The following is a 12617-nucleotide window of genomic DNA, read 5'->3' as shown; positions in this document are numbered from 1 at the left end:
AAAGTAAATTATTATCAGATTTTCTATCTTTGTCTATTGATAACTGATTCTAACCATTTCATTGTCCAAACTGCATAAACAAAATGGTACGGTATCAATATAATAGTATCAATATTATTTTTTCAATTATAACTGCAAGTTCATTACAAATTGCTCCTGAATACAGTGATAAAGACAAATAATTATGTTACCATAGCAGTGAAACAGAGCGAGATAACGATATCGCTCTCGTGACAAACTTCACACTTGTTTTATTCATTTTTTCTTTTTCTATCAATCAAAACACGGCAACAGCCGTGGCCCGTATCGCAAATCGCAGCAGTTTTCATTTCAGTCATAGTCAAGCAGCCAGCCTGTTGCATTGCGTGTGTGTATTTCACCAGTTACCGAATCGCGTACGGTTTTGTGCTATTCGATAATAAATACATCTGCTAGTGGTGTTAACCGTGTTGTGTGAACTAATTAAACGTGTTACATTAATTGAACTGCGAAGATAACGCGTTATAGTTTTTGTGTCGATTCGAGTGGTTTCAAATTGACTTTTGACGTCACGCGCGACAACCAATCGGTTGGCGCGAAAGAAAAAAAACTACACTCTGTTGCGTGTTTTTGTTTTCGTGCTCTCGAAGTTTATTGTTTTGACTGATTCGGATGGATCGTAATAGGTGAATGTTTGGATAGTTGAAAATATGCTTTTAAAATGTACTGCGGACGGGAGGCCGATCAAACTCAACGGGGCGCCGGTCAATCACGGGAATGGTGCGAGAGGTAAGGTCCGGCAATGAATTCATTTGCACTTTTTACTATTTATTTACTGATCTTTCCAACTTTTATGAATCCCTCCCTATAATAGTTAAGCTATTTCATGTATAGTTTAGTTTTAATTAGTATGTAAACAAAACAATAGACGTAGGTAGGTAATGAAAGCCGGAGTCAGCTGATGATTTGTAGGTACGCACTTACATATCGGCCGTCATAATCATCATAACTAATTAGGCTAACAAAGAAAACATAATTATTGTAGCTATTCTGTCTTCTAATTTATATTATCTAATTAACAACTATGTAATTGCGTGCCAACTGCCTACGATACGATAGACGTAAACAAAATACCTACCAATAAAAAAAAAGTTACGAATATGGATTTGAAATTGGAATTCCGAAAAAATGGTACCAACTTAACGACTCTGTCAATTGTTTTACGCATTTCTACTATTGCTAGATTAGAACCAATAATAACATTAGTAAGCAATGTTAACTTAATAATACTTATTGCTTTAATCCTACCTTGAGGCGACGGTATTAACACTGTATTGAAACTAACAACCCTTAATGATCCACGAGCAAGCGTCAACACAATTAATTCTTGGTTCCCTTTATAAGGAAATTTGTCTCAATAACAACATTTTTGGGTGTGGCTTCAATAACGGTTGAAAAGCCTTTGTTTTAGCCAAAAACTTCAACTGAGCTTTCTCGGATGATATTTCGGCTGAATAATCTGCCTAGCCTTTTCCGACCTATGTCGAAGTCGGCTACCCATCTAACCGGATGCAGCTGAGTACCAGTGTTTTTCAAGCGACTGCCTACCTGACCTCCTCAACCCAGCTACCCACCCAGGCATCCCAATACCCCTAATATACCTAACTCTAAATAAGACTGGTTTTCAGACTTATAGGATTCTGAATACCCGTAACGACTGATAAAGATGTTCAATGACAGCCATTTCTCGGCATTATGGGATGCACTTGAGATCCAACGTCACGCTGTAGTTACACTATGCAATAAGATACCTAGGTACTCAAGCGACACTCAAAATTTTAATCAATGTTTTAATCTCGTGTTGCTGTCAAGTAGACCTTAGTTACGTATACAAAACGTCAGAAGTTCCGATTACAAATAACTCCAATTTTTAATGAATTATATAGTCTTCACATAGGTATGTAAGACATCTGTGTCAAGTCTGAGATAGATTTTTATAATAACATCCTACTTCATTCATAATATTATAAATGTGAAAGTTTGTGAGAATGTATGGATGTATGTTTGTTATTCAATCACGCAAAAACGGCTGAACCCATTTGATTGAAATTTGGTATGTAGATAGGTGATACCCTGGATTAACACATAGGCTACTTTTTATCAACACACCACGCGGGCGAAGCCGCTGGCGGAAGCTAGTATATTATAAATGTGAAAGTTTGTGAGTGTATGGATGTATGTTTGTTATTCAATCACGCAAAAACGGCTGGACCGATTTGATTGAAATTTGGTATGTAGATAGGTGATACCCTGGATTAACACATGGGCTACTTTTTATCAACACACCACGCGGGCGAAGCCGCTGGCGGAAGCTAGTATGAAATAAGCCAGACTTCATTGTATTTTTTACGTTTTTAAAACGAATTTTATAATTTTATTGCGATCAGCTTAAACTCTATTAAGTACTGAGTTGATTATATCACACTTTTTAACAGAATGAAGTCCAATCAACTCTCAGTCAAATGCCACTCCACCTAACATGGCAATTGACGTAAAATAATCGTTTGTATTGATTATACTTAAGTACTTAAATATTACGTAATCATTTTTTTTTTTTTTTTTTTTTTTTTTTTATTAGGGAAAACAAACAGTAGTATATTATTGGTACACAAAATGTTCTTAAAACTAATCTTAAAAAATATACTACCCACTACATTTTCCACAAATTACAAAAAAAAAAAAGTGATCCTAAATCTGTACGCAGACATTTGCTGTCAAATCGTTATATTATACAATTAGGTATTAACTGTAGTGAAAAGTGCACTGCGTTATTATTAAATCATAAATTGCCACATTACTATGCCAGGTGAATTCATACAAAATGTTATCTTAAATTCAACTATAGTAAGAGGAAAAAAAAAAAAAACAATATAATAATCTAATGCATCTAACGCAGTCTACTGCCGATCCTTCAAAACGTTGACTATCCTTTTTTTTAAAACTGAATCTGTTAAGATGAAATATGTCGATTGAGCCAAACTGTTTGTTGTATGTGTCCACTAAGCGATGGAGCGGAGAGCGTTTACCAGAATTGGATTTGCATAAGCTGGTAGCAAATAGACGCCTCGTTCGCACCTCACGCCCATGGATTGTTCGAGGAACCAGGTAACATAATCTATTAACTAATGGGGGGCAGTCAAATTTATTACGGCATATGTCAAATAGAGTCATCATATCAAGCAACGTGCGCCTTGATTGTAGGGTCAGCATATTGTATTTTTTAAGAAGTAGCTTATAAGATATTTTTTTACGGTAACATCTGTAAAGCACGGCGCGAAAGTATTTGCGTTGGACTAATTCAATTGCTTCATTATATTTTGCATAATATGGATTCCAAATCGGCACTGCATATTCCAGTTGTGGTCGAATTATTGATTTGTAGAGATGAAAATAAGTAGAGGGTCGTTTAAAATCGCGAGACGCTCTCATTACAAAGCCATACATTTTGTATGCTCTATTCACTATATTTTCTACATGAGTATCCAAGTGAAGTTTTGTATCTAGTTGCACACCAAGATCACGAAGAGTGGTAACTTTATTTATGATACTGTTAGCAAGCCGATATTCGTAGAAATTAATATTTTTTTTTTTGGTAAATGTTATCGTGCAGCATTTGGATAGGCTTAGATATAGCTTATTAGCAGAGCAATAGCTGGAAAAAACGGTCCAAATCTTCTTGAAATGCTATAGAGTCTGTATCATTACAAATTCTCTTAAATATTTTTAAATCATCCGCGTATAACAGAAATTTTGAGTGTTTAAAGCAGTGTTTAATATCATTAATATATAATATAAATAAAAGGGGACCCAAAATTGAGCCTTGCGGCACTCCTGAAGTTACCTCGATAGAGTTAGATTTAAAGCCGTTTATTACAACAATTTGAGTCCTATTAGTTATATAAGAAGCAAACCATCGGAGAAGGTCTCCTCTAATACCGTTGTATGAAATTTTGTTGAGCAATAATCTGTGGTCAACTTTATCAAACGCCTTCTGAAAATCTGTATAAACCGAATCTATCTGTTGTCTATCATCAATACCCTCAAAAAGCTGAGTCGTAAATAACATAAGGTTGCTAATGCATGACCTACCTTGGACAAAACCATGTTGTTCCTCAATTATAAGGCGATGAATGAACGGGTATATCTCGTTATGAACAAGTTTCTCAAACAGTTTTGAGAATGCTGACAATATAGAGATAGGACGGTATGTCTCTACATCATTTACAGACCCACTCTTGTGAACCGGCACGATGTTGGCACGCTTCCATATCTCAGGAAAAACTCCATGTGAAATACATTTATTGTAAATTATATAAAGAGGGTAGCAAATTGTACTATAAGTATTTTTTAAAAACAAAGCCGGAATACCATCCGGTCCAGGCCCCTTAGTGGCGTCAAGCGATTTCAACTCTCGTCGTATTCTATTTAGAGAAAAGTGTAACTTTGATACATTAATATCAAGCTCAGTGCTAGAGGATGGTGGTTCCCAAGAATTAGGGTCGAATGAAGACGGTTCATACACTGAATGAAAGAATGATGAAAATAAATTACATATTGTAGTAGGATCACTAGCGGAAATTTGTTTATAATTAACTGTGCAGGGAATTTTATTAGTAATTTTACGATTGGAGATGTAAGTCCAAAAAGCCTTATTGTTAGTCGCAATACTGTCCTCAATAGAATTCATATACATTTTATAACATTTATCAACCTCTTTCTTAAATTTTGATCTATTGATAGAAAAAGTTTCGTAGTCGCTAATATTTCCATACTTTTTCCATCTTATCCAGGCAGAAGCTTTGTTTTTATAAATACGTATTAATGTTTTGGAAAACCAAATGGGGAATTGATTGTTATTGTGCCTGCGAATGGATGTGTGTGACCTGATTATTTCAAATAGTTTTTCATAGAATGCTGAGACAGCTTCATCAGGCAATAATTTTTGAAGCGACTCAGTCCAATCGACATCTTTTATGTCTTTATTTATATTAACATAATCAGCTTTATGGTAATTCAATATTCTTAGAGCTTTATTTTTGGAAAAAAATGTTGTTGCTGGATTTACTATTTTCACATGGACGTAAAAAGCCGGGTGATGCGCATTTGTTAATCGTTATCTATGATCCCATATCTTTTAATTGTTTACTATTTTTACTATGTAGGTAATGTACACACAGGTATTATCAATATGATATAAACGTTGTGTTGCAAAAAATACTAAAGGTTTACATAATTCATATTCACAATGTATACGAATAATTAAAAACTAGATATGAAACTCATTATGGCAGTAATTACATCACTACTATAAAAATACGCCGCCCTTCTGATAAAGCTTTTATAATATCGCTGTTTAATACAGAACCCGACTAAACAGATTTCGAAATGAATACGTTAGTTAGGGGATCGTTTAAAGTTGCTACTTTGTGTTCATCGCGAAGCTCTATCTCGGCAGTCACTCTGACATCGGCAGTCATTTATTCCATAAGGCTTTAAATATTCTTGACGGATGGTCAACCGATGGACTTTGAAGAAAGATGTACGCAGCAAAGGCTTGGCTACGCAGACAAGCCAGAACAAATCTCTCTGGTGCAAATGTTCGAACAGACTAAACACCCCATTAAAATTTAATTTAATTTAAAAGAAGAACACAATACATATAATATGGTCTGCTATATCCAGAGAGGTGAGAGAATATTGTCACCCAGAAGTTACCGGAATAAAGATATGTCGGGACGACCTGAACCGTGATTGATTGGAACACAAGAAGGATCGAGAGACGAAACGGGAAAGCCTTTACCCAGATGTGGGACTGGACATTAAAAAAAGGACGTACTATAAAGTAATTTATGGGGATGACAAATATGTAGGTATTAGACCAAAAAAAAAATCGTCTGAGCATTTTGCTACATTGGATGTAAGACACGGATCATGACCCTGATTGAAGCCATAAGCATGTAGTAATCTTGAAGTTCACTTCGACATATACATAGTCCCTTTATTTAGCCCCAGACAGCTCATTATACTCAAGAATTAGTACCAGCTTGGCTCCTTGACCCAAAGGAAATGGCGTTACACGTCATGTAACATAATGCTGCTATTCCGCGGTCAGACCGCTCCCATCATAACACATTAATTTGTCTCAATTGACACCAACACGTGAACGGGCTTACCAACGTTTATTTTTCGTAATCAGATTTCTAATTAAACTTCTAAAGCAATTTAATTGCTGTGGGCAACATTTTCTCTTTCGTTTACCCAGTTTGTAATAACAGTTGCGTTAATTTCGCCGAAAGTCTATTTATACAGAGTTCTAATGATAGTGTTTTGTTAGGTTTTGAAATAATCGAATTTTAGGGCTTCAATTTACATATACATAAATGCTTAAATATATAAAGTTTTGTCTCAACATTTATATAGCGTAGCTTTTATGTAATAAAAACAGTTACTATTCAAATGTTGTAATAAAAATAAAACAAATGGAGTTGTCTATGAAACGTAGAAAAACTGCTTCAAATTCAGAAACGGTAAACGAAACGTGATTTACAAAAGGTTGTGTAACGTCACTCAGACGAGTAGATAAGGGTTCACATTCCTTCGCGGTGTCCTATTAAATGGACGTGTTATGCAGCCGCCTGAAGATGCTACTCAAATGATGTATAGAACACGAGACACATGCATGATGACAAACCGGATATCTTGCTAAATATTTACACATTATCGTATCGTTCGCGCCAAGTTTTTTTTTGTACCATAATTTATACCATCACTTCCTAATATAACAGGTTCATATCTTATATGGGTCATTCTAAGTTAAGAGGTAATTCGTTGTATGAAATGGCGGCACGAGTTTTTTTTTATATATTTTTACTTAAGTATACATTTTTAAATGTAAACGACTACGTTGAAAACGTATACAAAGGGTCCAGTCAATTTTTTGGTTTTTTGTCGTTTTATAAGTGACCAGGGGAAATACACAATACAGGGGAGAGACAAGGTGTACAGGGGAAGATACTTCATGAACAGTGAAGAGATAAAAAAAATAACAAGGTTAATTTTAAGAATCATCTTTATTTATTTTAATTACGAATTATTTATTTAAGAAACAAAAACAAAAAAATATCTTTTGAATAACAGCATAAACTTGAAATATGGAGAGAAAAAGCAAAAATTCGTAGAAGACGTTTAGCACTCCAAGATATAAGTAATGCTTTTGTAACACAACCATGTTCAGATAATGAAGGCCCACCGCCTCCTCAAAATATAAACAGGCGAACGCAGGCAGCACAGCAAAAGTCAACTTTTTTTTTAACTACGTCAAAAATCGCCCGCTGTGGGTTAGCAGCGGTGCGGGAGTGTCAGATTCTTACTGACTAAAAACCGTCGTGTTCCGTCGTAGGCCTTTTATGTGCCAGGGCCGGGGTATCTCTTTCGAACAACCCACAGCCCCTGCAGGCCTCGGCCCTACTGGGCCCCGCTGGGGATGCTGACATCTCTTTCAGGAGCGCGTGGAACAACGCTCGCCGCCGACATGGGTCTGTTGTCTAAAAATAGACATGAGCGATGAGCCACCCGAACTCACCGCCCACAGATCCACGTCTATGGTGGCCGGGAGTTATCTCGCGACACCCGGCGCCCGTGGTGTCTACCTGCTCCAGCGCGGCGGCCGGGATGAGAGGTGCGAACTCTCTGACGTTCCGTCGCCTCCTTTTCGAGCATGACCGCTTCGCAGAAGAAGGCGACGGCATCCCATTCCCTCTCGCCCCGGACCATGGCCTGAACCAGGGCCGGACGCGAGAGGCCGCCGCCGCCTAAAGCCTCGACGAGGACCCGGCGGTGCCCTTCCCACGCAGGGCACTCCTGGACTGTGTGGTCCACAGTGTCCTCGGGGCTGTCCGCACAATGGTGACACCCGGGCGCCTCCTCACGACCGATTCGATGCAGGTACCTCTCGAAACAACCGTGTCCGGTGAGGACCTGCGTCATGCGGTACGTGAGGGCGCCGTGACTCCTCCCGAGCCACTCCTCAAAGAGGGGACTTACCGCCACTATGGTGGCGTGCCCTGCACTGGGTTGCGACAGTCGCTGCCTCCAGGCCACCATGAGATCGCGCCGGAGCTCCACCCGTTGCGCGACAACTTGCCGCGGCAACGGAGTTTCCCCCCGGCGCTGAGCCTCCTCGCGCTAGTCGTACAGGCGCAAGAAGACTCTTGCCTCCAGACCCGACTAGTAGTCCGACGGTGGCAGTCCGGCTAGCAGCCCAGCTGCTTCGCGTGAGATCGTGCAGCAAAAGTCAACTCGAGCAAGAAAAGAAAGAAACCTGAAAATTAAAAAACAAGCCCAAGAAATAGATCCACTTAAAGGCTCGAGCAGACCGGATGCGTAATGCGTAACCACGTCGTAGTCACGCGCGTAGTTACGGCGTAACCATGAGTTGTAATGTATGGAAATGTATGAGACAGGCCACACCGCTTGCGTAACGACGCGCGTGTCTACGTTACGCAAGCGGTGTGGCCTGTCTCATACATTTCCATACATTACAACTCATGGTTACGCCGTAACTACGCGCGTGACTACGCTTACGTCTACGCATACGCATCCGGTCTGCTGGAGCCTTAAATCTGCAGCCCAAAGCTACAAAAAAAACAAGTACAACGATGAAATACTTATCCGGGTCATTTTTAATTCTTTGATATCGTAATCGTTCTGCTATCCTCTTCTTTTCAAGCCATTTTTCTGTAAATAAAACGTAATATTGTATTGTAAAGCTACAATAAGCATAACGCCAAGTAAAGGATTAGAGAAAACTAGAAGTATTAATGGAAACGCGTAAAAATTTATCTCCCCTGGATATTAAGTATCTCCTCTGCCATCGAAAGAGCCAGGGGAAATACGCCAGGGGAGATACATTTTCGATAGAAATCTAAAATAGCCGTAAAAGTATTTCGCGCACGTCATTCACACACAAACATAACAATGTACACACTATTCATAGTAAATATTGAAGTATATGTTAGTATTTTAACAAAAAATTACAATGCAAAACTTACCAGAGGAAAGACTGCATTCACATTTTCTGCACCCAGCGAGTAGCATGATCGAAATGGCCGATAATAAAGGCGGCGCAGTTGCTTATGCGCCGTTTGTTGCTAACTTCACGTTACACACTATGCATTCAAGGTCACAACTTCTACAGACTAGGAGAACAAAACTGATTTTTGAACGAAAACAAAAGACCAGGGGACGAGACACGAAACTTGTTGGACAAATTTCGGTGTTCATATTTTTTTTAAAGGATTGGAATAAAAGCACTTTTACTTGTAAGATACTATTACTAAGTTTACTGTACCTATAAAATTAAAGAGTTTAAAATAATTATTGAATTTTAATACATTCATAATTACTGATTTACAAATAAAGTCGGTTGGGGGACAGACCAGGGGAGAGACATTTTTCTTATATTAGAGCTTATTGTGACTTAATTACGTACATTTCTGCAATAAATTTTAGTGACCACGTAGGAAACATTTAGTTTTAAGTGATAAATAGGTTATTTGTAAAGTTCATTGAAAAAAAACATATTTTTTTGTCGTTGCCGTCGAAAGTACTTCTTAACTTAGAATAACCCATATGCAGATTTTCAAAACTACCCTATGTTGTTGGTTTGGAGTGTTATTTTGTGCCTGAATAATTTAAGCGAGATATACACCACAGTATAATTACCGTGTGATTTACCAACTGTTAATAAGGAAACACGAAATTCTAACCTTCGTCAAAATAACGCATTATTACATGGGTCAGTGAGCCACGTGTTTGATACTTATCATGTAATTCCGATGATTAAGTGAGTTCTCTCTAGTACTGAGGAGGGTAAAAAAACTATCTTGATAATCAAAAATATTTTTTCATTGAAACAAATCACGACAAAGATCAACAAGTATTCAAAAAGCCAAATGTAACAAAGTAAAAAAAGTATTATCACCGTCTGCATCTCGCCTGCATTCAGTGAGTGAGAACCATTCACGAATACTGTGAGGCAAAACAAATGCGCCACGAATATACCTATGACCAGACATTTGCGTAGTTACCCACGAAATCAATATTACGCCTTCCAGATTTCAGTCTCCATTGATGTAAGGTCTCTTCAATCCAAAACCAGAACAAACAAACAGTATAATTATAATTGATGGACGTAATAACTTTAATATATTTATTCGGCGGGTTAATATAACGTTCAATATTATTGCTATAATTACAACATCAAAGGACTGGTTTCCAGAAACGATATCAGACCTAATTCCGGATGAAAATTCGAGAAAACAAACAAAATTGTTTAGGTTGATCGAATATTGTCGTCAGGCTTCCATTTTTACGAAGGATTTCAAAATATTTTGCGGTGACAACTCAATATTATGTGCTTCGGTCGACATGTAGGTACATCAATATTATATCAAAGCAAATGCCCTTAAAACACACACTTGTTTACCCATTTCATAGAGCTCCTCATTATAAAACTCGAAGAAATATTATTTCCCTTTAGTAGTCCCAATAGTTAAACCATTTCTGAGTATATTTTAATGATTACCCTAGGCATTGATGAGAATATTTGTTTTATCATAATAAACATAACTTGAACTTTCATTTTAATGAGACGATATTTCAGCAGTATTGTTCGAATTTTACCTTGTACCCTCACCTTGTTTCTAGGCAAGGGATCAACTGGTTGCCATACCAATTGTTAACAAAAAATATTCACCAGCTCCCATTTTATAATGATCAAAATAACGAATGTGCGTCAATATAGTACTACTTATTTTGAACTTATCTTTTTATTGTATTCAATTCCGTATCAGTCAGATTTATCCGAATATTATGCTTTAACACCGTCCGAGGTTCGTTTGAGATGTTATGTAAACCTGTTTAGTAAAAATGTGGTTACTTAACAGTCCTGTTTAGTGTGTCTCATATCTATTTAAATAAGACGCGTTGTCAGTGGAGCGACCCTAGAGTCTCAAGTTATCTGCCGTGTTATCGCCGGGGACCACTATCGGGGGTCAGAATGGCGCCCGCGCACTCCGCTCTGTTTACAGACTCGATATGCGCACGCGTCGGTCATATGATGAGCTAACTAGTTTACACCGAATTGTTACCTGACTATGTTTTGGATGGTCATTGACTCTGGTAATTATTTAAATCGCGTAATTATGAAACGCGAACGTCTTTTTGTTTTAATGAAACCCAGATTGTTTTAAATGTACCCGGCTGACAGTTATGGGTAGAAAGCGGACACTTGATGGAAAGTTATGTATGTTATGTACATTAATTTGGTTTTTATCATTCATTCTAAGTCAGAAGAGGGCTTCAGATGTCCGTTGTTGGGGATAAAGTATAAAAAGGGTCCGGTATACGTACAAGTTATTTCTTTGAAGAATAAGTGCGGTTTCTCCAATGTTGATCCTCAAGATCTGCCGTAAGATGTCACGGCTAAGTGGGTGCCTTTGGATATTCTCTTTGATAAAAGTGCTAACCCCCGAGGGCACAGGATTACTAACCAGATATTTTCATAAATATTTAGGCGAGTTCTTACGTCAAAACAACTCAAACAAATTACTTATATATTTTACCTAAAATGTCCGTCAATTTTTGTTTTTACTTCTCAAACGGCTTTCCATTTAGGAAACAATTTTCTACAAAAAACTTTAAAAGCCCTGCCCAGAAACTGGTCATGCAAGCATTGGTAGTCACCATGAATGCCACGAATGACCGCAGCAGTAAATAAGTACACAAAGTGCTATCTCGTATCACTTGTATCTAATTAAACACAAAGGGAAGCCAACGATAAGATAACCAATTTAGGTCCAACATGAATGAAATGTCGTTGACCGGAGAAATGGGTCGGACTGGACGCATTGACAAGTTTTATCTGATAGTGGACACTGCGAAAAGATTGTATGCTTCTAAACAATATCAAAATAGAAAAAAGATATAAGAAGCATGAGCCATCAATATAGAGAAACGATGGATGACTTGTGTGAAAAATTATAATGATAATAGCGTTATTCAGGAGATATTGGCAGATAAAAATGGGACGATAGGAGGATGGTGATGAAATAGCAGTATAAGAGTCTAATTTTTCTATTGCCATACTCAAGATAATATGTTTCTTAATGCTGTTCTAAATCTGATTGAAGTGAGAAATCTTAAACCCAGAAGGTAAGACGTCCAATGAATCTAAAGAAAAACTGAACTTTGAAAGAAGAAAATCGAATGATGTTGTGTAATTTAAAAAATAAACAGATAGATGAGTCCCTAACGCATGGCTATTTATTCTCAGTCAAAAAATGTATGATTGATATTTTTGTCGCATTATTTCATAAATGTTATGTTTGATTTTAATATTCATTGACCTACATTTACTAAAAGGCCAAAGCACAGGCCTCAACATATTCATATGCATATTTAAAATCATTTTGATTTGTTAATAATTCATTAGATTCAACTAATGTCCTGAACAAAGCCACAATTATTCAAATTGATTTGATCGTCCTTGTATATTGACTATTAAGTCTTCACGGAAA

At 37.4% G+C, this 12617-nt stretch overlaps 1 protein-coding gene across 3 annotated transcripts in view; it reads left to right on the top strand.

Moving 5' to 3' along the window:
* Positions 1-272: 272 nt before the first annotated feature.
* Positions 273-12617, top strand: part of LOC124646290 (nuclear factor of activated T-cells 5) — a 75439-nt gene continuing 63094 nt past the window's right edge. For all 3 annotated transcript variants that reach the window (XM_047186411.1, XM_047186407.1, XM_047186409.1), the window contains exon 1: positions 273-768. In XM_047186411.1, the coding sequence (XP_047042367.1) occupies positions 690-768 (79 nt within the window). In that variant the 5' untranslated portion in view covers positions 273-689. The remainder of the gene's footprint in view (positions 769-12617) is intronic.

This window comes from Helicoverpa zea, chromosome 3 (genome assembly GCF_022581195.2).
Source record: "Helicoverpa zea isolate HzStark_Cry1AcR chromosome 3, ilHelZeax1.1, whole genome shotgun sequence".
Lineage (NCBI taxonomy): Eukaryota > Metazoa > Arthropoda > Insecta > Lepidoptera > Noctuidae > Helicoverpa > Helicoverpa zea.
This window is presented reverse-complemented; position numbering and strand designations above follow the sequence as displayed.